We start from the raw sequence: 26609 nt of genomic DNA on the forward strand, positions 1-26609 counted from the left end.
TTTTTTGAGATAGAGTCTCGCTCTGTCGCCCAGGCTGGAGTGCAGTGGCGTGATCTCAGCTCACTGCAACCTCCATCTCCCGGGTTCAAGTGATTCTTCTGCCTCAGCCTCCTGAGTAGCTGGAACTACTGGCACCTGCCACCACACCTGGCTAATTTGTATTTTTAGTAGAGACGGGATTTCACCATATTGGCCAGGTTGGTCTTAAACTCCTGACCTTGTGATCCGCCCGTCTTGGCCTCCCAAAGTGCTGGGATTACAGGCGCGAGCCACTGCACCCGGCCCCCACCTTTTTTGTTTTTGGAGATTGCTCTGTTGTCCAGGCTGGAGTACAGTGGTGCGATCTCAGCTCATTTCAACCTCAACTTCCCTGGTTCGAGTGATTCTCATGCCTCAGCCACTCAAGTAGTTGGGATTATAGGTGTGACTCACCACGCCTGGGTAATTTTTTTTTTATTTTTGGTAGAGACGGGATTCTCGATGTTGGCCAGGCTGGTGTCAAACTCCTGACCCCAAGTGATTTGCCCGCCTTGGCCTCCCAAAGTGCTGAGATTACAGGAATGAGCCACTGCACCTGACCTAAAAATTTTTTTCTGACCATTGCTTTTTTACGAGTTGGGAATATTGTGATAAGTGCCTCGTCTGATAATGCTGATGAATTTTTTCAGCATAGATGTCTTTTTTTTTTTTTTTTTTTGAGACAGGGTCTCGTTCTGTCACCCAGGCTGGCATGCAGTGGTGCAACCGTAGCTCACTGCAGCCTCAAACTCTTGGGTTTAGTGATCCTCTCACTTCAGCCTCCCAAGTAGCTGGGACTACAGGTGCATGCCTGGTTTCGTTTTCTTAAAATTATGTTTTAAAAATGTTTTAGTGATAGAGTCTTGCTATGTTGCCTTCAAACTCCTGGGCTCAAGTGATCCTCCCACCTCCGCCTCTTGAGTTGATGGGATTACGGGGATAAGCCACTGCATGCAGTTAGGAATATTTCCTTACAGCAGAATTTCTTCACAAGAATGAAAACTACATTTTTGTAGTTTCAGTTGCAGGCTACAATTGAAGCAGGTTTCTGAGTGGCTCGTTTGTTAGCTAGGCAAGGAAAGTCATTTACTGATGTTGAGTTAATTAAATTGTGTTTGATTGCAGGAGCTGGAGAAGTGTGTCCAGAGAAAACACACTTTTGTTTGAGAGTGTTAGCTTTTCAGCAGGAACAGTGTCTCAAAATGTTGAGGACGTTAGGAGCAACATCAGTAGTCAATTAAAACAGAAGGCTGGGCTGGGCGCCATGACTCACACCTGTAATCCTAGCACTTTGAGAGGCCAAGGTGGGCGGATCACAAGGTCAGGAGATTGAGACCACCCTGGCCAACATGGTGAAACCTCGTCTCTACTAAAAATACAAAAATTAGCTGGGTGTGGTGGCCCACGCCTGTAGTCCTAGCTACTCAGGAATCTGAGACAGGAGAATCACTTGAACTCGGGATGCGGAGGTTGCAATGAGCCGAGATCACACCACTGCACTCCAGCCTGGTGACATAGCCAGACACCGTCACCAAAAAAAAAAAAAAAAGGCCGATTTCATGTGGTTTTTCCTGGCTGTTGATGAGTCCACAGCTAGTTACTATTACTGTTTAGTTTTTACTTATTCATGGAGTTGATGCCAGGTTTGAAGAGAGTGAGGAATTAACCTCTATGAATAGTTTGTTTGGAACAATTACAGGTGAGAGTATTTTCAAAAAAGCTAAGAAAACACTAATTCAGTACAACCTAAAGTGTAATCTGCTAGTATCTTTTACAACTGGTGGTGGTAAAAATATGTGTACAGCAGAAAAATAATTGAACAAATTTACGAAACTTGTGAAAATGTAAGGTGGTTTATTCATTGTATTATTCATCAGCAGGTACTTTGCAGAAAATATTTTAGTTTCTCATGTGTTATTAAACCCTTAGCATCAGTAATTTTACTTGGTTTTGTGAATCATCATCAGTTCCATGAGTTTTTTTTTTTTTTTTTGAGACGGAGTCTCGCCCTGTTGCCCAGGCAGGAGTGCAGTGGTGTGATCTGGGCTCACTGCAAGCTCCGCCTCCTGGGTTCATGCAATTCTCCTGCCTCAGCCTCCCAGTGGCTGGGATTACAGGTGCTCACCACCATGCCCGGCTAATTTTTTGTATTTTTAGTAGAGACGGGGTTTCACCGTGTTAGCCAGGATGGTCTCGATTTCCTGACCTCGTGATCCGCCCGCCTCGGCCTCCCAAAGTGCTGGGATTACAGGCATGAGCCACCGCGCCCGGCCAGTTCCATGAGTTTTTGTCCAAAATAGAAGCTGAATATTCTGATGTGCCCTGCTACGCAGTAGTTTGATGACTGAGCAGTGGTAGTTTTCTTTCAACTTTTTGAGCTAAGGGCTGAGATTGAAAATTTTCTGAGGAGAATCGCTCTCAACCACTATTGAATGCTGAATGGCTTTGGAAATTAGCTTTTGCTGCAGACTAGGTAATGTTTGTTAATGAATTCAACCTAAAACTCCAAAGTAAAACAGTGCTTATGCAAACCTTATGCTTCAGGGAAGTCATGTTGATGACAGCAAATGTTTAAATCATTATGTCATGTTAAGCTGCCTTGTATACTTCCTGTGCTGTCAAAAGTGAAAACAAAGGCAAGCTCTCCATTCCTACACACATGTTCCAAATGCAGGCTATAGTTCTATCAGGGATTTTGCATCTCAATGTGAACACAAAGGAAATTTCTCTATTTTGAAATCCATCGGGTGGGCACGGTGGCTCACACCTGTAATCCCAGCACTTTGGGAGGCGGTGGGCAGGTCACTTGAGGTCAGGAGTTCAAGACCAGCCTGGCCAACAAGGGGCAACCCCGTCTCTACCAAAAAATACAAAAATTAGCCGGGTGTGGTGGCGCATGCCTGTAGTTCCAGCTACTCGGGAGGCTGAGGCAGGAGAATCGCTTGAATGTGGGAGACAGAGGTTGCAGTGAGCTGAGATCACGCTGCTGCACTCCTGCCTGGGTGACAGAGTGAGATTCCATCTAAAAAATAAAAATAAAAAATCTGCACAATTGAGTTTACGACATATCTTCAACTGGAAGTGATTAAAAGATAAGTATTAATAGAATTCTGGCCATGCATGGTGGCTCACACCTGTAATCCCAGCACATTGGGAGGCCGAGGCTGGCGGATCACCTGAGGTCAGGAGTTCAAGACCAGCCTGGCCAACAAGGGGAAACCCCGTCTCTACCAAAAAATACAAAAATTAGCCGGGTGTGGTCGCGGGTACCTGTAATCCCAGCTACTCGGGAGGCTAAGGCAGGGAGAATCGCTTGAACCCGGGAAGCAGAGGTTGCGGTGAGCCAAGATCGTGCGACTGCACTCCAACCTGGGCAACAGAGCGAGACTCCGTCTCAAAAAGAAAAAAAAAAAAAATAGTGGAATTCTATAATTGTCATCTAAGAGATGGATATCCTGAATAAAAATTATATGCTTGGCTGGGCGTGGTGGCTTACACCTGTAATCCCAGCACTTTGGGAGGCTGAGGTGAGCAGATCACAAAGTCAGGAGATCGAGACCATGGTGAAACCCTGTCTCTACTAAAAATACAAAAAATTAGCCGGGTGCGGTGGCGGGCCCCTATAGTCCCAGCTACCTGGGAGGCTGAGGTGGAAGGATCACCTGAGCCCTGGAGGTTGAGGCTACAGTGAGCTATGATTGCACCACTGCACTCCTGGGTGACAGAGTGAGACTGTCTCAAATGGAAAAAAAACAAGCCCGTGTGCTTGTGGAATGTTATCAACATTTAGCAATACCTATATATGTGAAAAGACATTTTCAAAGATGAAATACATAAAAATCTCATTACAGGCCAGGTGTGGTGGCTCACACCTGTAATCCCAGCATTTGAGGAGGTCAAAGCCGGGAAGGATTACTTGAACTCAGGAGTTCATGACCAGCCTGGGTAACATAGCGAGACCTGTCTGTACTAAAAATCAAAAAAATTTAGCTGGGCATGGGGGCACGCGCCTATAGTCCAGCTACTCCAGAGGCTGAAGTGGGAGGATCACTTGAGCTCAGGAGGTCAAGGCTGCAGTGAGCCCTGCTTGAGCCGCTGCACTCCAGCCTGGGCAACAGAGCGAGCCCCTGCCTTAAAGAAAGAAAAATTTTTATGTGTGTGTATGTGTGTGTGTTTGGGTGTGTATATATATAAAATATATATGTATGTATTACAGAGTCACAATTAACAATGAACATTTGTAATCCATTTTGATAAAAGGGATCCCCCAACTTTGCAAAATGTTATCCCCTCAAAAAGAAATCTAAAGTCCGCTGGGTGCAGTGGCTCACGCCTGTAATCCTAGCACTTTGGGAGGCTGAGGTGCTTGAACCCCAGGGGCAGAGTTTGCAGTGAGCCGAGATCATGCCACTTCACTCCATCCCGGGCAAAAGAGTGAGACTCTGTCTCAAAAAAAAAACAGAAAAAGAAATCTAAAGTCTGAAATATTTACCATTTGGTCCTTTACAAGAGGAGTTTGCTGGCCGGCACAGGGGCTCAAGCCTGTAATCCCAGCACTTTGGGAGGCTGAGGCTGAGGCGGGTAGATCACAAGATCAGGAGCTCGAGACCATCCTGGCTAACACGGTGAAGCCCTGTCTCTATTAAAAATACAAAAAAATTAGCCAGGTGTGGTGGCACGCACTTGTAGTCTCAGCTACTCGGGAGGCTGAGGCAGGAGAATTGCTTGAACCTGGGAGGCGGAGGTTGCAGTGAGCCAAGATCACACCACTGCACTCCAGCCTGGACAACAGAGGGAGACTCCGTCTCAGAAAGAAAGAAGAAAAAAAAAAAAGTTAAATTCGGGCTCTAGGAAGAGGGTTGAGCACCATGCAGTGTCATCTGGACAGAGAAAGGCCAGTAACAGAGAGGTCAGTTTAGGAAAAGATCCTAAGTCCCTGATCCAGGGCAGTGGGAATGGAAGTGAAGAGGCTTACCATGGAATCTGTGGCTCACTGTCTGTCCTGATCTATGAGAGCCCTGCCAGCTAGAGCCTCTGTGGAGTCTCATCTGCACGTGGCACCGTGGACATGTCTGCCCCAAGTCAGCAGGCTCACCAGGTCTAGCTCCTGTCCTCGGGGACCTTTCCTTCTCCAGGACAGACTGTGCCCAGAGGCAGGGTGAACATATCCTAGGTTTCTCCTCCTGCCTCCCTGTGCTTTCATAAGGCACTGACACCAGGCAGGCACGTATCACTCTTAGAACTACCAGGTTTAGCAAATAAAGGATGCTGGCTGGGCATAGTGGCGCATACCTGTAACCCCAGCTCCTCTGGAGACTGGGGCAGGAGGATTACTTGAGGCCAAGAGTTTGAGTCTGTGCTATAACATGATTGAGCCTGTGAACAGCCACTGCACTCCAGTTTGGGCAACATAACAAGACCCTGTCTCTTAAAAACAAACCAGGATGCCAGTTACATTGGAAACAGATAATTTCTTTTTTTTTTTTTTTTTTTTTTTTTTGAGATGTAGTTTTGCTTTTGTTGCCCTGGCTGGAGTGCAATGGCACGATCTTGGCTCACTGCAACCTCTGCCTCCTGGGTTCAAGTAATTCTCCTACCTCAGCCTCCTGAGTAGCTGGGACTACAGGCATGTGCCACTATGTCTGGGTAATTTTTTTTTTTTTTTTTTTTGAGATGGAGCCTTGCTCTGTCGCCAGGCCGGAGTGCAGTGGTGCAATCTCGGCTCGCTGCAACCTCCGCCTCCCAGGCTCAAGTGATTCTCCTGCCTTGGCCTCCCAAGTAGCTGGGACTACAGGCACAGGCCACCACGCCCAGCTAATTTTTGTATTTTTTAGTAGAGACAGTTTCACCAGGTTGGCCAGGATGGTCTCGATCTCTTGACCTTGTGATCCGCCCGCCTTAGCCTCCCAAAGTGCTGGGATTACAGGCATCCATGGGCTCATGCCACCGCGCCCAGCCATTTTTTTAATATTTTTAGTAGAGACTGGGTTTCACCATTTTGGCCAGTCTGGTCTTGAACTCCAGACTTCAGGTGATCCACCCGCCCCGGCTTCCCAAAGTGTTAGGATTACAGGTGTGAGCCACCGCACCTGACCAGAAACAGATAATTTCTTTAGGATAAGTATGTCCCATGTAATATTTGAGACTTAATTAGGCTAAAATATTATTCATTGCTTATATGAGATTCCAGTTTAACTGGGTGTTCCGTCCTTAATCTGCCCATTCTAACCATGCCTCACTCTTCTGTGCTGCTGTCTCTGGGCCCAGCTTCCTTCTTTCAGGAAAGTTCCTTCTCTCCCATTTTCTGTTACCTCCTGAGGTAGTTTCTTTGTGGGTCCAAAAAGTCAGGAAGAGGGATGTACCTCCCAGGAGAGGGATGGTTGTAGCAGTTTGAGGAATGGGTATCCCAGCTCAGTGCCAGGCTTGGTGCCTGTGTGCGGCAGGAGGGCACAGCTTTCTGTCTAACCAGACAGTAAAGGAGAAGAACCTTTGCTTCAAATGCCAAAGGGACCAGGAGAACATCAGGCTGTAGGGAGCCTTCCAGATTTCTGCCTGGGGTCTTCAGGATGTACCTGGAGCCCAGAGATGAAGCCCTTGAAATTTGCAGTTTGCCTCCTGCACCTCACCTTATTCTCCTTTTCTCGTTTCTGTTCCCTTCCTATTCCATGCACATCCACAAAGGTACTGGGAGCTCAGACAGACACACTCTGTCTCTAAGCTCATCCTGTTCCTGTTCCGAAAACACCTCCAAATTTTTCATCCGCTAGTACCTGTCCTCCCCGCTTCCCCCTTCCTCCTTCCTGCATCCCATCCTGGGTCAAGGATCCCTCGTTTGGATCGACTTGTTCCCTTCATGCTGCTTTCTGCAGTCTCCAAGCCTCTGGCACCATCCTTCTGAATGGCGTTAAATGCCCTATCCCAGGTCATTTGTTGCTTGCATTGTTAGGCTCGAGAGAATAAAGAGAACTACACTAACTGCTTGTCCTTCCTGGGGCCAGGGGCGGGGGGATCCAGTCTAGGAGACCCCCCAACCTGGACACATGTAGTGAACAAAAAGCCAGATGTAAGGGGGTAAGTGGGTCTGGGGCCTTCCACTGGGTGGGATGTGGGAGAAGAGATTTGGGAGTGTCTTGGATGTTACACATGCAGGGCAGAGGAGAGAGACCAGTGAAGGTTGGGAGGAGGCGGCCAAAAGGAGACAGCTTCATGCCCCCAGGACATAAATAGCCCGGCTGCTGCAGGTACTCCACCCGAGGTGACAGGACGGGACAGAACAGGCTGGAGCAGCGGGGGCGGGGTGGGGGGGGTGGGTCTCTTCAGAACGTCAGTATGAGTTTTTTTCCCCAAGCACAGATCTAGGTAGTGCTAGGAAATGTCTCTGGGCGGAGGCGGGCAGACAGGACGGTAATTACTGAGTCAGTAGTCCCGAGGGATGCCTTGTGACCTGGGCTTTCAGCTTCAGAGCTGAAAAGCCTAAGTGCTTATCTGCAGATTCCTCCTCTCAGCCCACAGCCCCAGCTCATGCTACAGGCGAGGCCTGCAACAACAGGCAGGTGGACCTGGGTAGCAGAGGCCTGTAGAGTTTGGCAGAGGTGCCTCATGCTCTTGTTTGCAGCCCTTTGCCTGTGATTAGTGGTTTGACTTGGGAAACCTTGGAAAGGGCTCAGAGAACCAAGCTGCTGACTAACGCCACAGCTGGTCAACACAGCAGACAGCTGACCGCCGAGGCCGCTGCGGTCTCCGGTTCCTGCCTTTCAGGCTGGTGTGGGACTGGGGTGTTGGTTTGGATCCTAGAGCTGAGGTGTAGCCTTACAGCTCTGGGTCTCTCCTGGTGTCCCAGTGGAACTAGCACCCCAGAGCAGGGCCCTCCGGGGACTTGGCAGCTAACTTCTTGCTGGGAAGCAAGAGATTTCATTCTCTGCTCCTGGCCTGCCCCACGTGGGGCTCTCTCTGCAGGTACCTGAAAGAATTCCGCACGGAGCAGTGCCCACTCTTTGTGCAACACAAATGCACGCAGCATCGGCCCTACACCTGCTTCCACTGGCACTTCGTGAACCAGCGGCGCCGCCGGTCCATCCGCCGTCGGGACGGCACCTTCAATTACAGCCCTGACGTCTACTGCACCAAGTACGACGAGGCTACAGGCCTCTGCCCGGAGGGCGACGAGTGAGTGACCCAGGCTGTCCTTAGAGGAGCCCCATGTCTCCTTCTGGGTCAGATGCCCTCAGGGTAGGCTGGGCAGATTCTGGGAGGCCATCCAGAGGACTGGTTGCAGCCCAGCCCATGGCCCGATCCTGGGCTCAGACCCCACCATCCCTGGCCGTGGGCTGCGGGGAGGTGCCATTTCCCTTTCCCACTTTTAGGAAATGTAAGACGCCTTTCTTTCACTAAGCCTAAGGGCCCACATCTAAACCCCGGAGGCTCCCTGGCCTTTTTTCATCCTCCCCGGGGGATCACAGGGCCCCTCTCCCTATCCGGGAGGTACACTTGCCACATCCCGTGCAGTTCCCACCAAAGCTGGCTGTTTAGAGAGAGCGCCTCACTGGTGCCCAGGTTTGCTGACCCTAAATATCTTACTGCAAATCTCTGTAGAGAAATAGGGCACAGCACTGAGAGACACAGGAAGGTGCCACACCTGAGAGTGTCACTGATGGAACATTCACTGACCCTGCTTGTCTCATAGAACCTTCCCTACGTCAGCCCTCTTTTTTAAAATTTGTATAATTGTATTTATTTAGACAGGGTCTCCCTCTTTCCCCCAGGCTGGAGTGCAGTGGCACCATCCTCGCTGCACCCTCAAACTCCACTCTGTTGCCCAGGCTGGAGTGCAGTGGTGTGATCTTGGCTTACTGAAACCTCCGCCTCCTGGGTTCAAGTGATTTTCCTGCCTCAGCCTCCCAAGTAGCTGGGACTACAGGCGTGCACCACAACATCTGGCTAAGTTTGCATTTTTAGTAGAGACAGGGTTTCACCGTGCTGGCCAGGCTGGTCTCGACCTCCTGACCTCAGGTGATCTGCCCTCCTCGGCCTCCCAAAGTGTGGAAATTACAGGCATGAGCCACTATGCCCAGCTTCAGTTCATTTATTTGTTTTTTTTTTTTGAGATGGAGTCTTGCTCTGTTGGCCAGGCTGGAGTGGGCACCTGCTTCCACCAGCACTTCCATGTCAGCTCACTGCAACCTCCACCTCCTGGGTTTAAGCAATTCTACCTCAGCCTCCCAAGTAGCTGCGATTACAGGTGCAGGCCACCATGCCCGGCTAATTTTTTTTATTTTAGTAGAGATGGGGTTTTGCCATGTTGTCCAGGTTGGTCTCAAACTCCTGACCTCAGGTGATCCACCCACCTCAGCCTCCCACAAGTGCTGAGTTTTACAGGCGTGAGCCACCGCGGCTGGCCATGATTTAAAACATTTTTAATTTGTAGAGATGGGTCAGGGTATGTCTTCACTGTGTTGCCCAGGCTGGTCTCAAATTCCTGGCCTCAGATGATCTTCCTGCCTTGCCTCCCTGCTGGGATTGCAGGTGTGAGCTACTGGCCCGGCCTAGCACCTCTTTCTCACGGAGGCCCGAGGCTTGCTGACCCTACCCCTAGCCTAAAGAAGCACTCAGGGGATGAAGGCTGTACCTGGGTTTTGAGTAGATATTTGGTTCTCTGATGGCCCCCAAGCCTGGGCAGCATTTGTTCTCCCAGATGTCTGTCCTGCCCAGGAATGCCAGGCCCTGTTGGGCCCTGTTTAGGCTGCAGGCAGCAGCAGGGCAGTTCCCTTACACCGCAGGAGGGCTCACCATTGCCTTCTTCCTAGGCCATATATGAAAGCTGTTCAACAGTTAGGGCCATATATGAAAGCTGTTCAACAGTTAGGGAAAGGCCGGGCACAGTGGCTTACGCCTGTAATTCCAGCACTTTGGGAGGCTGAGGCGGGCGGATCATGAGGTTAGGAGATCGAGACCATCCTAGCCAACAAGGTGAAGCCCCGTCTCTACTAAAAATACAAAAATTAGCTGGGCATGGTGGCGTGTACCTATAATACCAGCTACTCGGGAGGCTGAGGCAGGAGAATTGCTTGAACCAGGGAGTCAAAGTTGCAGTGAGCCAAGATCGCACCACTGTACTCCAGCCTGGCAGCAGAGTGAGACTCCGTCTCAAAAAAAAAGAAAACAAACAAACAACAAAAAAAACAGTTGGGGAAAGGGCAGGAGGTAGACAGGGAAGCCTAGGCTGCAGGCAGCAAAGTTGAGTGTCCCCCACTACCATGTTCCAGGTGCCCATTCCTGCACAGAACCACAGGAGACACTGAGCGCAGGTACCACCTTCGTTACTACAAAACTGGAATCTGCATCCACGAGACAGACTCAAAAGGCAACTGCACCAAAAACGGCCTGCACTGCGCTTTTGCCCACGGGCCCCATGACCTCCGCTCCCCTGTCTACGACATCAGGTGGGCTGGGTGCTGGGCTGGGCTGATGGCAGTAGGCTGGGGTCCAGGGCAGGGGCCTGGCGGCTGATGACGGTGAGTACCTCAGACTGCAGTGGAGGGCTGGCACTCTGGTTCTTACCCCTCATGCCCCCTCTCCACCCTCTCTGTTCTTTCCTCTCCTCCCAGGGAGCTTCAGGCCATGGAGGCCTTGCAGAATGGCCAGACCACAGTAGAAGGGAGCATAGAGGGCCAGTCGGCTGGGGCTGCGAGCCACGCCATGATAGAAAAGATCCTCAGCGAGGAGCCTCGGTGGCAAGGTACAGGCATCCACGCCTCGGCCGCGCCCTCCCTGTCCTGCTCATAGCTGCCCTGGGGATTTGACTCACCGCCACCTACTGCCTGCTGTAGCCGAAGCCCTGACCTGGCCCGCATCCCACCCTACATCCACCATTCAAAAGGCACCTCCAGGGGCGTTTTCTCTGACACATCATATTCCCAAGATCCCCCCCGGCTTTCACATGTGCACAGGCACGTACATAAGTGCACATGCAAATGTTTTCAGCTCTGCAAGAGTGCCCTTTCACCCTGTGAGCTGTGAGTGTCTCTCTGACGGACAGCATCTGTTGTCCTTGCTGCACCTGGGGCTATGCTGTGGCCTGGGAGGAGGGGCGCTACTCACATCTCGCAGGGGCCTCCTGTCTTGGACTCCTTCCCAGTGGCTTCTCCTTCCCTCCACTCCAGTCCTGCTAGTCTTGGGGTGCTCCAGCTCCTCTCACCTGACCCCTGCCCTCTGGCCCCCTGTGCAGAGACTGCTTATGTGCTGGGGAACTATAAGACGGAGCCTTGCAAGAAGCCCCCGCGGCTGTGCCGCCAAGGCTATGCCTGTCCCTACTACCACAACAGCAAGGACCGGCGGCGGAGCCCCCGGAAGCACAAATACAGGTCCTTTGGCCCCAGGAGGCCAGCCATGGGAGGGAGGAGTGGCAGGGAAGGGGTCAGACAGAGGCTGCTCCCACTGTGGCTCTCTGGGAGGAGGGGAGGCTGGTCCTGGGGATGACAGGATCGCAAACCCAGGGCCCAGGGGAGGGCATAGTGAGGATGGCTGGACAGTAGGAGCCCAGCTTCACCTCCTGCATGAATGAGGACCCTGGTCAGACCGTCTCTGAGGCCCCACCGCTTCTGAATCTTGAGGGGAATGTGTTGGATGAGGACCAGGCTGCAGTGTGGACAGTGTGGTTGTGGCTCCAGCCTGACCCTACTTGGGCTAGTGGGAGGGCCTGGCCGAGGGGAATCAAACAGTATCCTTTGTGGTGATGTGGCCAGGCTGGGCCAGAGAAAGAGCTTGGCTTGTGGCACCAGCAAGGCCCTGACTCTACAGCTGGTCTTTTCCATTTCTGTGCCCACGCCGGTAAGGCTGGGTCCAGGTGGCACCCGCTAGGCTCCGATCTCACCCTCTCCTTTCTCCATCTGACCCCACCCTCTTGTTGGCCAGGTCATCTCCATGTCCAAACGTCAAGCACGGGGATGAGTGGGGAGACCCTGGCAAGTGTGAGAACGGAGACGCCTGCCAGTACTGCCACACCCGCACCGAGCAGCAGTTCCACCCCGAGGTGGGCCCCACAGCAGGGTTGGGGGGTGGCTTTGGGAAGTAAGGAGAGGCAGGCAGGGTCAGTGGAGATGTTGGCAGAACCCATCCTGATGCCATCCTGGAAGAGGGACTTGTGGCCACCGGCTCTCCCCAGGCAGTGCCTAGAGGAACCCCGCAGGCTGAATTTGGCATCTTCTATTCTGAGCCCATACTCAGCAAGCAGCCGTCTGCTTCCAGTTCTGTGTCCCCCAGGCCTCCTGACAGGGCAGGTATAGATGGAGTAGGGCGACCTGGCCACTCTGGGCTTTCCACCACTCATGGTGCTTGTAATCCAGTGAATCAGGATTGAAAACATAGGGCCAAGCATGGTGGCTTATGCCTGTAATTCCAGCACTCTGGGAGGCCGAGGTGGGTGGATCACTTGAGGTCAGGAGTTCACGACTAACCTGCAACATGGTGAAACCCCATCTCTACTAAAAATACAAAAATTAGCCGGATTTGGTGGCAAGCACCTGTAACCCCAGCTACTTGGGAGGCTGAGATGGGAGGATCGCTTGAACCTGGGAGGCGGAAGTTGCAGTGAGCCAAGATCGCACCACTGCACTCCAGCCTGGGTGACAGAGCGAGACTCCCTCAAAAAAAAAAAAAAAAAAAAAAAACGCCAGGTGCGGTGGTTCACGCCTGTAATCCCAGCTCTTTCGGAGGCCGAGGCGGGCAGATCACAAGGTCAGGAGATCGAGACCATCCTGGCTAACACGGTGAAACCCCATCTCTACTAAAAATACAAAAAAAGTTAGCTGGGTATGGTGACGGGCACCTGTAGTCCCAGCTACTCGGGAGGCTGAGACAGGAGAATGGCGTGAACCTGGGAGGCGGAGCTTGCAGTGAGGTGAGATCGCACCACTGCACTCCAGCCTGGGTGATGGAGCGAGACTCCGTCTCAAAAAAAAAAAAAAAAGGATTGAAAAAATAAGCTCCTTCCAGTGAAGTAGCCTGGGCCGTATCAGTGTGCCTAGGTCTTGTCTGGGGTTCAGAGAGGCGCCTGCAGTCCCTGCCCTTGGTGCTCCGTGGAAGCCACGACACCCTGAGGTAGACACGCGGACAGAAACTACCTTATGTAGCTGCAGACAACAGAGTGGAAGGTTACTTAGTATAGGTCGCAACCCAGGGTATCCTGGCAGGGGTCACAGTGGCAGGGGTGGCTGCCTGAGATGTGGCTCTCTTAATGCCCAGGAGGCGCATTCAGAGGCACAGCCCTGGCCATGCCCGTGAGTGGAGAGTCGCTGGGGGATCCCTTTGGGAGGGCTGGTGGGACCTGTGACCCCAGAAGGGAGGCTGTCGGTGACAGTGGGGAGTGGTGGTGGGCTGCCTCAGGAGTTTGAGTAAGAAGCTGGTAGGGAGAGACATAGTGGAGGGGAGGGGAGGGGAGGGGCCGGGGACACAGGGCAGGAGATGACTAAGCCAGCCCACCCATGCTGGAGGAAGGGGAGCCTGCCCAGCCTTCCCTCAGGGCCTGAGCCTGACCCGCCTCTGCTCTGCCCTCCAGATCTACAAGTCCACCAAGTGCAACGACATGCAGCAGTCGGGCAGCTGTCCCCGAGGACCCTTCTGCGCCTTTGCCCACGTAGAACGTATGCTGTTCCCATTGCCCCAGGGCAGTGCCCTCTCCCACCCCTCCCTCCCCTGGCCCGCTCAGGCTCAGGCCGGGGATGGCCCCTGGCAGTACGCCCTGCACAGGAGTTCCGGCCTGCCAGCAGTGGGCCTTGTCCCCACTGGAAGCTCCATTCCCCCACCTTTCTGGAAGTAGCCTTGACGGCCGAGAGCTTCCAAAGTAGTGAGATAGAGACTGCAGGGATTGTCCCCCTGGTTGGGCACTTATGGTTCCAGGGAGGGTTGAGGCACTGTGCCTTCCGTAGCTGACGTGGCAAATCCCACCAGCCACCCATGTCATACCCATGACAGACATCACTAATGGAACATGGAGCTCTTGTCTGCTGAGTGCTGCTCAGGCCTCTAGAGCAGAGCTAGCCAGTTAGAATATAATGCAACCCTCATGTTATATAAACCCCATGTCATTTTAAAGTTAAAATCTTTAAGCATGTTAACAAAAATAGCAAAATATGCAAATTAACTGGGCATGGTGACACATGCCTGTAATCCCAGCTACTTGGGAGGCTGAGGCATGAGAATCACTTGAACCCAGGAGGTGGAGGTTGCAGTGAGCCGAGATCATGCCACTACACTCTAGCCTGGGCAACAGAGTGAGACTCTGTCAAAAAAAAAATTTTTTTTTAATTGGAAAGTATGTTGTTAAATTAATTTTAATAACATATTTATATTTAGCCCAATATAAAAGGTTATTATTTCAATATACAAAATTATCAAGACATTTTACCTTTTTTTGTAGTAAGTCTGTGAGATCTGATGTGCATTTTAATGCCTACAGGATATTTCCATTCAGACCAGCCTATTTCAGGTACTCAGTAGCCACGTGTGGCTTTCGACTGCCTTGTGGGACAGTGTGGGTGTGGATCCTCAGCATAACACTGTGGGCCGCCACCAGTCTCAGAGACAGAGCTCTAGTTTGTACCTGCTAACACCTCTTTCTACCCCAAGATACTGCCCTGGGTCTCCTTAACCTCTTTCCAGGCTCAGGCCCTATCTCTGAGATGAGAATGGAAAATAAATTGAGGGCCTTGGGAGGGAGAGGCATATTCTTGATGCGGAGGTGGTCCCCGGCCATGGGCATTGGGACCGCCTGGTTAAGACAGCATAAGGAAGTGATTCAGGCTTTGGAGTTGTGCGGATCAGCGTTCAAGTCCCAGCTCTTCTGTTTTTCAGCTCTGTCACTTTGGTGGGTTTACCTGACCTCTCTGAGCCTCAGTTGTCTTGTCTATAAAACAGAGACCATGTTACTGGTATCTTCTGGTCACCATGAAGATTCACAGTCACTGCAAAGTGCTGGCACAGTACCTGGTACACAGTAAATGCACAGACATGGCATTACTAGAGATGTCGTAGGAACCTTTCCTTTACGTGCAGGAGGATTCGTGGTCTCCTTTGGAAGGGACCCAGGAACATTTTTGGAGGGACAGAGCTGGCTCGGGCCTGCTGACCCCTGCCCCTGACTCTTGCAGAGCCACCCCTAAGTGACGACCTGCAGCCTTCCTCAGCTGTGTCCAGTCCCACCCAGCCGGGTCCTGTCCTGTACATGCCGTCTGCCGCCGGAGACTCGGTGCCTGTGAGCCCCTCCAGCCCGCATGCCCCTGACCTCAGTGCCGTACGTGCCCATCCTGGGGAGTGGGTGGGCACCATGCCTGACAGCGCCAACACTTGCCTCCTAGGCCCTTTCAGCCTGGGCTTGGGAGGTCATCCTGATATTTGTCCTCGGGCCAGGGGGATCTGTCTTTTCCATCTCAGCATTCTTTGTCAAAAGCCCAGGCACGGGGGTGGGGTAGGGCGGTCTCCAGAGCCTGTGCTGATGAGCCTGTAGGACTGGTGGCAGGGACACAGCCTGAGGTGACCCCCCTTTCCCTCGTGAGCTTCGGGCTCCCTGAGTGGTCGCTGCTGCTCGTTGGCAGATTAAAGTGGAACTGAGCCCCTTGAAGACTCCCTCTGAGGAGGGTGGAGGACGGGCCACACACCAGCCTACACTGTGCCCACGGGCCCACTCCCTCCCTCCCCTCCTTCTCCACAGCTCCTCTGTAGAAACAGCAGCCTAGGCAGCCCGTCTAACCTCTGCAGCTCCCCGCCGGGCTCCATCAGGAAGCCCCCAAACCTGGAGGGCATTGTCTTCCCAGGGGAGTCTGGCCTGGCCCCTGGCAGCTATAAGAAGGCTCCCGGCTTCGAGAGGGAAGACCAGGTGGGAGCCGAGTACCTGAAAAATTTCAAATGCCAGGTAAGGGATGAGGGAGGCAGCAGTGAGGTTAGCCTTCTCCTGCGTGGGGCAAGAGAATCTTGGAGGAGTGTCCTGGTCCAGCTATGGGGAGGATGACTGGGAGCTAGGACTCCATTGTCCTCAGCCTCTTCAGGACTGAACAGAGGGAGCAGTATCAGCCCATTTGCAGCTGAAGACAGGAAGGCTGGGGAGGCTGCACAGCCTCCCCGGGGCCGCAGAGCTGGTTAGGAGAGAAGCCGGATCCCGCCTGGGTGCGGTCGTTCCCCTGCCCTGAGCTGCCTTCATAGAAAGGCAGGGTCTGGGGGAGCAGGACACAGGGGTCCCTAACTGGACCTGGAGAGAAACCTTCTGGGCTTACATGAGGCCTAGTGTCACCTGGAGGAGAAAGGCAGCTCCCTGCTTAGGGTAGGGGAAGAGAGTAGGGGTGGGGAGGAAGAAGGGGGTGTGTGCATGCATGTGAGGAGGGGTTGCATGTCTGCCCCCACCTGGCCCCTGCTTCCTGCAGCCTCAGGGTCAGATGGACTCAGGGACACCCCAGCACCACATTCACCCACTCCCTGAATTTTCTCCCTCAGGCCAAATTAAAACCCCACTCATTAGAGCCCAGGAGTCAAGAGCAGCCTCTGCTTCAGCCCAAACAGGTATAGAGCTCTCAGCCCCTTCCTCCCCTCTGCTGTGGACAGGACTGGCCCAGACCCCCAGGAGGCTTTGGGGAGTGGGAGGCACCACTTTCCCCGAAAGCTGAGGGCAGGACTAAAGTGAGGTCCCAGCCACAAATCCAGAGAGGGTAGGGGGTCAGGCCCTGGAGCCCTGCACTCTGCCAGGCCCTGTACTTCCTTCTTTCTTCCCTGCTACAGGATCGTAGGGGTGAGCGGGCCTGGCAACCTCCGCACCTCCAACTCCATGCTCTCGGCAAGGTGTCGGGTGTGCCAGGGCCCATGTGGGCATGGGGGCACCCGGACTAGAGCTGGCACGGGCCGTTTCCCTTGTCCCCAGCCCGTCTCCAGCCTCTCGTCCTGGCCTCCATATGCAGGCCTCCCATTGCCTCTCCTTTTCCCTCTCTCGTTGCAGGACATGCTGGGCATCCTCCCCGCAGGCAGCCCCCTGACCTCAAGCATCTCTTCTAGTATCACCTCCAGCCTGGCAGCTACCCCCCCTAGCCCAGTGGGCACCAGCAGCGTCCCCGGCATGAATGCAAACGCTCTGCCCTTCTACCCCACCAGCGACACGGTAGAGTCAGTCATAGGTAACTAGGCCATTTCTGTTTGCAGGCCCAGGACTGGGTCTGGGGTCAGAGACCCCCCAGTCTCTGAAGCAGGTCTCAAATCAGCACACCAGACCCCTTAGACATCTGTCTTGGGAAAATCAGGGGGTGGGAGCTCTGCGTCCTTCGAGCTAAAGGGGAAATGACCCCAAGGTGTAGGGCCAAGACCGGCCCTTAGAGCTCCTTCGCACAAATCAGAAAGAGGCGCCTTTTCCCCTTGGTGAGTACAGTCTCACCCCAAGACGTGTCATTCAGTCCCCATTCATCTCCCTGGTGTCCTTGTGTAGTGAACACCCTGCACAACATTCTCAGAATTCCTGGTGCTAGAAGTCGGTGCTCCTTTCTTTGAGTCCTCATTTCTAGGTGCCTGCTTTGTGCCAGGTCCTGTGGCAGGCACTGGGGAGACAGGTGACAACGTGCTGCTCCTCCCCTGTAGAGGGAAACTTCCCACCCAGTGGACATATGTCAAGCACCTGCTATCCACCAGCCACTGAGTGCCCAGAGACCCGCCCACCGCCACTGAGCCCGGGGCTGAGACCCTCGAGTTGTAACATCAGGGGACAAGATCCCTGTCTGAGGCAGGGACCCTGGATGGGGATATGATTCCTCCTGGAAGTGTCAAAGGATTCAGAAAGGAGAGGCATTTGGGTTGGACATGACTGGCAGACGGCATCAGAAGTCAAGAGTCAGGATAGGCATAGGAAGCAGCTGAAGGAAGGGCACTTGGGAGAATACAAGGGGCTTGGGAGAATACAGACCCAGCGTAGCATGGGCGTGAAGATGCAGCGTGGGCAGGAGACGAGGTGGTCAGGGTCAGATGGGCCCTCGGGAGGTCACATCCCACTCTTCTCTGTCCCTAGAGTCTGCTTTGGATGACTTGGACCTGAATGAGTTTGGTGTGGCCGCCCTGGAGAAGACTTTCGATAACAGCACAGTGCCCCACCCAGGAAGCATCACCATCGGTACTGGGTGTGGGTGGGCAGGGCAGCCTGGAGGACTCCTCGGGTTCCCGCCTGGCCCAGGCCCCTTGGTCCATGTGCCCCGCCTGGCTTCCGCTGCCCTCACCCAGCCCGCCCTCCCCGGGCCTCTCTTGCAGGCGGCAGCTTGCTGCAGAGCTCTGCGCCCGTGAATATCCCCGGCTCCTTGGGCAGCTCTGCCTCCTTCCATTCAGCATCCCCGTCCCCTCCTGTCAGCATCTCCTCGCATTTCCTGCAGCAGCCCCAGGGCCACCTGAGCCAGTCGGAAAACACATTTTTGGGAACCTCAGCATCACATGGATCTTTGGGTAAGAGGGGGAGTGGTTCACTGAGAACTGGGGCAGGAACCTGGGCCTTTAGGAGGTGCCTCTGGCCACCCCGTCTACGGTGTATCAGCCAGGCTTGGGGTTAGGGCAGAGGCCTTGGGCCAGGAGGCAGAGTGAGACTCCTGTGTGTGTGACCCTGGACAAGTGATTGAGCCTCTCTGCCTTAGTTTCTTGTGCTGTGAAATGGGTATAATGGCAGCATCCACTTCCTAACATTGTTGCGAGCGTTGAATGGAGTAATGGGGTTGAAGTGCTAGGCACGAGGCCAGTGCAGGTGAGAGCAGGGGTCTCGGAGTCGCCAGGGCTGGGCCTGGTCTCTTTAAAACCATGGTTCTGTTCTGCCCAGTCACCCCAGGCTCCGAGAGGCTAGCTCACACCAGCCAGGTTCACAGGGGACCAAGGGGGAGAAGCCAGACAGGCTAACCCCTGGCTCCAGGTGCCCTTCCTGCTGGGCAGAGGCTCCAGGGAGGCCCAGGGCTGGCCCAGAAGGCTGCCCACAGAATTAGAATGGTAGGGACTGGGGGTTTCTGAGGGCACTTCAAGGTTTAGTGGCTAGAAGAATGGCACAGAGGCCTGTGCCACCGCGGGTCGGCTGTGCATCTCCTCTTGTGTGTGTCGGGATGTTCCCGAGGGCAGCATGGGAAGCACCTGGCACCGCAGCTCTCACTCTCCCCCAGTAGCTGCAGAGACCAGGAGCTCCCTGCCCGGAAGTGCCAGCTTTTGCTCAGGCCCAGGGACTGAGCCCTTCAGAGTTCTGATTGGGTGTGGTGGCTTCCCTTATCTCATTCGTGAGCCCAGAACAGCACGTGGATTTCTCAGCGCCTTCCAGTGCTGAAGAGGCTGCTGTTCTCTGTTACGTTGATTCTGTCAGCTTTAGGTGCTTGGTGTTGCATTTTTCGGACTTGCCCCATATTCGGGTGGAATCTTTTTTTTTTTTTTTTTTCGAGATAGGGTCTCAGTCTGTCACCCAGGCTGGAGTGCAGTGCAGTGCAGTGGCGTGATCGTAGCTCACTGCAGCCTGGAACTCCTGAGCTCAGGTAATCGTTTCACATCAGCCTCCTGAGTAGCTGGGACCACAGGCGTCACCACCATGCCCGGCTTCTGGTGGCATCTTCATTGACTTAGCTCCACTTACTGGCCACACACTCCTTCCTGTACCTTTTGACTATTGAGCACAGGTGTATTGATACAGGTGTGAGTGCAACAGTCCCTGCTGTCCAACAGCTGTGGCCATTGTGGGACGCAGAGGTGTCCAGCCATTGGGATCCTCCTGAGAATCGTAGAGGGGCCCACCTGGACAGCAGAGTCAGGAGAGCTTCTCTGAGGGAGGAGGAGAGATGGGTGAGACAGGAGAGCTTGCCACAGGGCTGGTCTCATGTGGGTGGAGTGACCCTGAGATCTTCCTCTGGGACGGGGCAGATGGCTCAGACAGTGCATGCCACAGGTCCCCACACAGGACCAAGTCCCTCCTCTGTAGGTGCACTTGTGTGGCTCAGAGAGCAGAGCAATCATCTTAAATCTGGTTCTGGAACATCCCGGTTAGATTAGTGGGAAAGGGAGTAAGGAAGAAGTCACCAGAAAGTACACATGGGCAGAGTGAGGCCAGAAGTGGATATGGGTCCTTCTCAGAAGCTAGGGGCTGCCCTGGGGGCCAGAGCAAGGGGACCTGACGTTAGTAAACATCTGTTGAGCGAGTGAGCAGAGGACAGCTGGGTTGGCTGTGCATGCGGCATAGTTGACTGGAAAGCATAGACCTTTGGAACCACACTCCCTCTCTGTGTCCTGGCCCTACCACTTACAATTTTTGTGATCCTTGGTAACACATTTTATCCAGGGTCCTCGTCTGTAAAACAAGGGGGATGGCCCCAAGGCTCCCTGAGCTCTTCCTGTCCCAGCTCTGCCATCTGATGAGGCTCTGGCCTGTCTTCCCCTTTATCTCTTCCTGGGCCTCACATCAGGCTGCAAAAAGGCCCTAACCTAAAAGTGAAGCCACAATTATAAATTGCCACTATCGGGGGCCTGGGACTGCTCCCACGTGCAGTACTTCCTGAGTCCCCTGAGTTACCCTGTGAGGCCAGCGATGGGAGTCCCGTTTCCCACATGAGAATGCTGGGCCTCAGAAGTTGAGTGGCACCAAGTAGCAGGTGGCACTCAAGGTTAGGTCTGACTCCGCCCATGCCACCTGCACCTTCACAGCCTTCCTGTCCCTGGAAAATTCTCTGGCCTGACACTAGCTGGAGCCTTGCACACCCATCCAGTGGACAGCCAGTCCCTGGAACCCCTGAGGCAGGGCTGGCCAGGGCCTGGGCCCAAAGCCCTCCGAGGCTCATGTTCTTCCCCTCCCTGGGGCAGGTCTGAACGGGATGAACAGCAGCATCTGGGAGCACTTTGCCTCTGGAAGCTTCTCCCCGGGCACTTCCCCCGCTTTCCTATCAGGGCCAGGGGCTGCTGAGCTGGCCCGACTTCGGCAAGAGCTGGATGAAGCCAACAGCACCATCAAGCAGTGGGAGGAGTCCTGGAAGCAGGCCAAGCAGGTACCAGGCCCCACATCGGCCTTCCCCAGTACCTGGTGGCATCCAGCCCAAGACCTTCCTTCACAGAGCGGGCGTGGGGTGGGGGAAAGCGGGGGCTTGAAGAACAGAGCAGAAACTAGTTTTGTTCGCTCACTCTCCCCCTGGGAGGACTTGCCTTGCCAGTCAGGACCCTGGGTGGTTACTGTTGTTGCAGGCTTCGAATGCCCTCTGCAAGCTGCTTGTAGTCTGTCCCCGGACCATCCGCCTCCTCCCAGTAGCCTCGCCTCTCCAGGGTTCCCAGTCCAAGGTTCCGGGTTCTGAAATGGGCCCCTGTCCAGCTGCAGCCGGCTACCCTGTGGGTGCTGGCCAGAATCCCAGCTCTACCCTGTGCCCCCTGCTGTGCTAGGCCCAGGCCCCTTTCCCTGGCCACAGAGGGGAGAGTCTCCTGTAGGTCCTGAAACCTCTGTGCAGACAGCATCAGCCTCCTCCCTGCTGTCCTCCCAGACAGCCAACCCAGCTTCCCAGCAGGCCCCACAGCCAGAGTGGCCCCCCGAGAGATGGTGCTCTCTGGGGACAGGGGACAGGGCAGGGCCATTGTGATGAGACTATATGCTGGGCCCACAGGCTTGTGATGCCTGGAAGAAAGAGGCAGAGGAGGCTGGTGAGCGGGCCAGTGTGGCGGGCGCCGAGTGCGAGCTGGCCCGGGAGCAGCGGGATGCACTGGAGGTGCAGGTGAAGAAACTCCAGGAGGAGCTGGAGCGGCTACATGCAGGGCCCGAGCCCCAGGCCCTGCCCTCCTTCTCTGACCTGGAGACGCTCTCACTCTCCACCCTCTACTCCCTCCAGAAGCAGCTGCGGGCCCATCTGGAACAAGTGGACAAGGTCAGCCCAGGTCAGGGAGCACTGGGTAGGGTGCACGGTGGCCTCAGCCAGCGCTTGGACTCTGACCTGGTCCGGGCTGCTCCGGGGACGGCTTCCTTCCTGAGAGCCTCTGTCCAGGACTGGGCCAGCACTCAAAAGGCCGGCCTGCTGGGAGTGGGTGAGGAGAGTGCACTGAGGAACATGAAAAGGCTGGGGGTGAGGGGTATCGGTGCCACCCCCAGCACCCCTGGGGGCAGCCCTGACCAAGCTGCGCTCAAATGCCTGGGCCCCAAATGCGTCCTCCTGTATACCCTCCATGGAGCAGTGGACCTTCCAGTGAGGCCCAGGACCTCAGGGCTACCCCTGCCTTCCCAGGTCTGCTGCTGGGTCCCAGGAGCCAATGTGGCATGGTGGGAAGAGCTGTCTTTCCTCTGTTCTCGGGCAGCCAGGCCCCCAGGTGTGGCCCTGGGCATGTCTCAGCCCTTTCTGGGCCTCATTTTCCCCATTTGGGGATTAGAAGGTCAAATGAGACCGGGCGAAGCCTCTGTGAGGGGTGGGCGTTGTGGCAGCCTGGCCACGCGCCATGCAGAGGTGGACTCTCAGCCTGCTCTCTCACCTGCCAACAGGGATCTGGGAGCACACTGTTGAGCTTGGTGCCTCAGTTTCCCCATCCCAAGGGGGCTGAAGTGAGGATCAGGGGAACTCCTTGCTCAACTTGGGGCCAGACCCATGGATGGTGACCACAATGCCCCTTTCCCTGCAGGCCGTGTTCCACATGCAGTCGGTGAAATGCCTTAAGTGTCAGGAACAGAAGCGGGCAGTGCTGCCGTGCCAACATGCTGCACTGTGTGAGCTCTGCGCTGAGGGCAGCGAGTGCCCCATCTGCCAGCCTGGCCGGGCCCACACCCTCCAGTCGTGACCCTGCAGGCCTGGCCCAGCCTGGCCCAGATCTTCTCACCTAGGACTTTTTAAAGTATATATATATATATATATGAATATATATATATATATGTGTATGTATGTATATGTATATGATTATGTATATGTATACATTTCTGTATGTGTGCAGGTATGCGTGGTGGTGTGGACAGTGTCTGTGTGTATATCTGTACATAGATATAGACACACACTTTAAAAGACTTACCAAGCACTTTTTAAAAGAAGAAACTATTTTGCAGTCCTCCCCTACCCACTCCCTGCCCTTCCTACCGCAGAGACGACATCCCCTCTTCTCCCACTGGCCTTTTGGCAGATAATCTGTTTCTGTCTCTTTTTTAATGTAGGAACTAACTATTTTTAACTTCTTCCTGGGGCCTGAGCAGGGAAGGGTGGGACTGGAAGGCACTAAGGGGAGGGGAGAAGCCCTCAGGGCAGGCTCTGCTCCCCCTACCTCCTTGCCAGGGCAAGGGTGGAGTGTGGAAGACGTGGGTCCCCCAGAGCAGGCCTGGCCTCTAGCTGTGAGGGCCTTGGAGGCCTGAGGGGGTGTGCTGGGGGTCTCAGCTGGCTTAGCTCCTAGGTTTACCAAATGTATAGTCCTGGGGAGAACAGTAAGGGCTGGAGGCCAGTGCTGCAGGGCCAGCCCCACTCCCAATACCTGGGCCCTTGAAGCTCCTCGAGGGGCAAGGCCCAGGAGTTCCAGCCCTCAGGTTCCTGAGGGTCCACCCTCAGTCCTCTCCCCCTGGACTCCCCACAAGAGCCTCCTGGCCCCAGGGCCACCTACCAGGCTGGCACTCATTCTATGACCTCCCCACCCCCCCCGACCACTACCAGCTGCCCCCAGCTTTCCCTGCCCCCTCCCCTCTCTGGCAGCTAGCAGGGCAATTGGCGGGGAGGAGTGCAGACTGAGGACCAAGGGGGCCCAGGCCCTGCCCTCCTAGCCGGAGGGGCTCCGTATGCATTCCTTGGTGCTCTCTGAGTGCAGCTGGTGTCCCGCCCTGTTCTGGGCGGACGCCTGTGTGCGTGTGTGTGTGCCTGTCCAGTGTATATCGTGTCTTAGCTTCCATTTTAAAAATTGTTCTGTACAGAGAGAGATGCAGCAGGGGCGGGAGGGCAGAGCGGGCGGAGGGAGCAGCTGTACCCCAGCACCGGGTGTCTGGGGTAGGAGCTGAGAGGGTCTGGTCCTGGCCCAGGCTCCCCCTTGGGCTCAGCACGAAAGGGCTTTCAATGAGTTAAGTGAAAACTTTTTCCTTTTTTACAAAAATGCAAAAATCAACAAAGCTCCAAACCTATTGGAAATAAAATATGAACTTGCAGTGGTAGCTTGTTTACCTGGGGGTGAGGGGGAGTGGGTCCCAAAGAGGGCCTCTGAACTATGAGGTGGGCCAGGAGCCCTGCCTAACCCATGGAAACAGTTGGTGCCCACACCCCTGAGGTGTGGTAAGGCAGCTGGAGAGGCCTGGAAGCTTCCTGAACCCACTGGGCCCCAAAACAGTTCAAGTGCTTTCCGACCTAGGCCTAGGGGTTGATGACCTAGGGACACTTAGCCTTGGACGCAGAGGCCTCCCAGGCCCTAGGACTCTAGGGCTGTATGGTTAGCGGTGACTGGCAATAGGGCCCCTAATTGTTTCTCAGAGGAACAGTGTCTTAACTGGGCATGGTGGCGCATGCCTGTGGTCCCAGCTACTAGGGAGGCTGAGGTGGGAGGATCACCTGAGCCCAGGAGGTCCAGGCTGCAGTGAGCTGTGATTGCACAGCTGCCTCCAGCTTGGGTGACAGAGTGAGACCCCATCTCAAAAACAAAAACAGGCTGAGGTGGGCAGATCACTTGAGGCCTGGCCAACATGGTGAAACCCCATCTCTACTAAAACAAAAAAATACAAAAATTAACCAGGCGTGGTGGCACATGTCTGTAGTTCCAGCTACTCAGGAGGGATCCTTTGAACCCGGGAGGCGGAGGTTGCAGTAAGGTGAGATTGCACCTGGGTGACAGAGTGAGACTCCATCACAAAAACAAAAAACCCAGTGCCTTCCCATTGGGATGATTTGCTGGTAGGGCCCAGAGGAAGTCCTGCCTTCTGCCTTCTTCACCCCACCCTGCCCCTGAGGGAGGAGGGGCTGAGCCTTAAGAGGCATGTCCTCCCTCCCACCTCCTCAACTAGGCTGTGCGGTGGGGGTGAGAAGACACCCTGGTGGGATCCTCTTTGCATGGTCTCAGGGGCCTTGGACGTCATCTCAACGAACCTCGTCTTCTGTCCTCATCTTGTGCAGACTCAGAGGTTCCCACGTGGAACCAGGGTCACACAGCTATGATGACGTGGTGACCAGCCCTCAGGTTCTGACCCCCCAGGCAGGGTAGGGACCCAGCTCCACTATGCCCTGCTGTCTCAAGAGCAGCCCCTCAGTCTCAATCTGCACCCTCGGGAGGCCCCTGCTCACTGTGCTCCCCTGAGGAACGGGTCCCTGTCCTGGGTGTTGCCACAGGAACTGGTATGCCTGGTGAAGTGATGTGTTCAAAGCCCACAGCCAAAAATCACCCTAACCCTGCCTCTGCCTCAGTTATTCCCACACCCACCCCCCTGCTTTGTAGCTGCTCCAAGGTAGGGGTAGCTCAAGGTCCCCTGAGGGCTGGGGAGGAAGCTACCTGGCCTGGCTCGCATTCCGGGCCCCACTGTAGCCCAAAGGTATATTTTAAGAGGACAAAGGATTGATTTTATTTTTTTTGCTAAGAAAGTTTCTAGGTGGCAGGTGCTTTCTGGGGAGGAGGCATGCGTAGCAGACACAGCGGCCAAACTGTCCTTTCTGCTTCCGTCTGTCCTTGCCAGCCCCGCCGCCTGCCAGCTCTTGCTCCCTCAGAGCCAGAAGGTTCTTGGCTCCAGGCCTCCTGGCCTGGATGCTGGCAGCCCCTGGGGAGAGGACCCAGGCTCCCTCTAGTAATGGCCACCACCCTCCCCTCAGGGCAGCTGGAGCCTCATCTTTGGCAGGGTCCTCCTCCCTTCCCCAGGAGACTCTGCACCTGTAGCCCTGGTTCCAGTGAACCTGGCCCCCATCCCAGTGGCTGGAACAGGAAGGCTAGGAGGCAGATGGGCCAGGAGACAGATGGTCCAATCCCCTGCCCACCAGAGCAGCTTTTCCGAAAGGGGGGCAGGGGCAGGGTTTGCTCCCCCTGGGGCTGGGGTGTGGTGGAGACATTGCAGCCAGGGCTGGAGGCAGGCGGGTGGGAGTAGAGATATCGCTGCTGAGCCCCCATCACCGTGGAAGGCAGGGGAGTCTGCACTCTGGACGCTCCGCATGCTGGGGCTCCCCAGGTGTCAGGCCAAGCTGGAAGGCCATGCTGTGACTGGGAAGCCCCAGACCCTACAGGAAAGCCCTTGCAGGTCCCCACCAGGGACCCAGCCCCACCGCAAACCTCTACGGCTACGGTGCAGGCCGCGAGGCATGTTGGGAGGCCTGCTTGGCCCGGTGCCGCCGCAGCCTCACAAAGACCTGGGCCTCTCGGTCACCCTTCCGGCCCTCCAGCAGCTGCAGGATTGGGTCCCCTGCGGAGAGAGGGGTTTGGGGGTCAGATGCTGGGGGACAGGCAGTGCCTGGTGGTGGCAGGGAAGAGTGTGGGGGGGCACAACACTGCCCCATCCCCCCAACAACCTGGAAGGAAACCAGTGACAGACCCTCGCCAGCCCAGCTCAGGAGGTGGTCTGACAGACGCATCCGGTCGTGTAACAGACAGAGTGCTGCTGGAACACTGACCCGACTGCAGCGAGGGGCTGAGATGTGCCTAAGGTTTGGCTATTACCTTTTTTTTTTTTTTTT

The 26609-nt window shown here is 54.8% G+C and overlaps 2 protein-coding genes and 1 pseudogene across 2 annotated transcripts in view; 1 reads left to right on the top strand and 2 right to left on the bottom strand.

Annotated features, from left to right (window-relative positions):
* The window catches only part of UNK (unkempt family zinc finger), a 40201-nt gene extending 17334 nt beyond the window's left edge, over positions 1–22867 (top strand). The window contains exons 2-16 of the mRNA XM_011980774.1: positions 7975–8184; positions 10281–10457; positions 10623–10753; positions 11243–11378; positions 11929–12046; positions 13571–13655; positions 15162–15304; positions 15722–15922; positions 16498–16563; positions 16994–17168; positions 18047–18148; positions 18283–18471; positions 20842–21023; positions 21627–21884; positions 22627–22867. Coding sequence (XP_011836164.1) covers positions 7975–8184; positions 10281–10457; positions 10623–10753; positions 11243–11378; positions 11929–12046; positions 13571–13655; positions 15162–15304; positions 15722–15922; positions 16498–16563; positions 16994–17168; positions 18047–18148; positions 18283–18471; positions 20842–21023; positions 21627–21884; positions 22627–22782 — 2329 coding nt within the window. The 3' untranslated portion in view covers positions 22783–22867. The remainder of the gene's footprint in view (positions 1–7974; positions 8185–10280; positions 10458–10622; positions 10754–11242; positions 11379–11928; positions 12047–13570; positions 13656–15161; positions 15305–15721; positions 15923–16497; positions 16564–16993; positions 17169–18046; positions 18149–18282; positions 18472–20841; positions 21024–21626; positions 21885–22626) is intronic.
* On the bottom strand, positions 19621–20786 carry LOC105540070 (annotated as a pseudogene).
* A 2621-nt stretch (positions 22868–25488) lies between the features above and the next one.
* UNC13D (unc-13 homolog D (C. elegans)) overlaps positions 25489–26609 on the bottom strand; it is a 22421-nt gene continuing 21300 nt past the window's right edge. Inside the window, exon 33 of the mRNA XM_011965630.1 lies at positions 25489–26386. Within this exon, the coding sequence (XP_011821020.1) occupies positions 26217–26386 (170 nt within the window). The 3' untranslated portion in view covers positions 25489–26216. The remainder of the gene's footprint in view (positions 26387–26609) is intronic.

Source organism: Mandrillus leucophaeus, unplaced genomic scaffold (genome assembly GCF_000951045.1).
Source record: "Mandrillus leucophaeus isolate KB7577 unplaced genomic scaffold, Mleu.le_1.0 Scaffold1, whole genome shotgun sequence".
NCBI lineage: Eukaryota > Metazoa > Chordata > Mammalia > Primates > Cercopithecidae > Mandrillus > Mandrillus leucophaeus.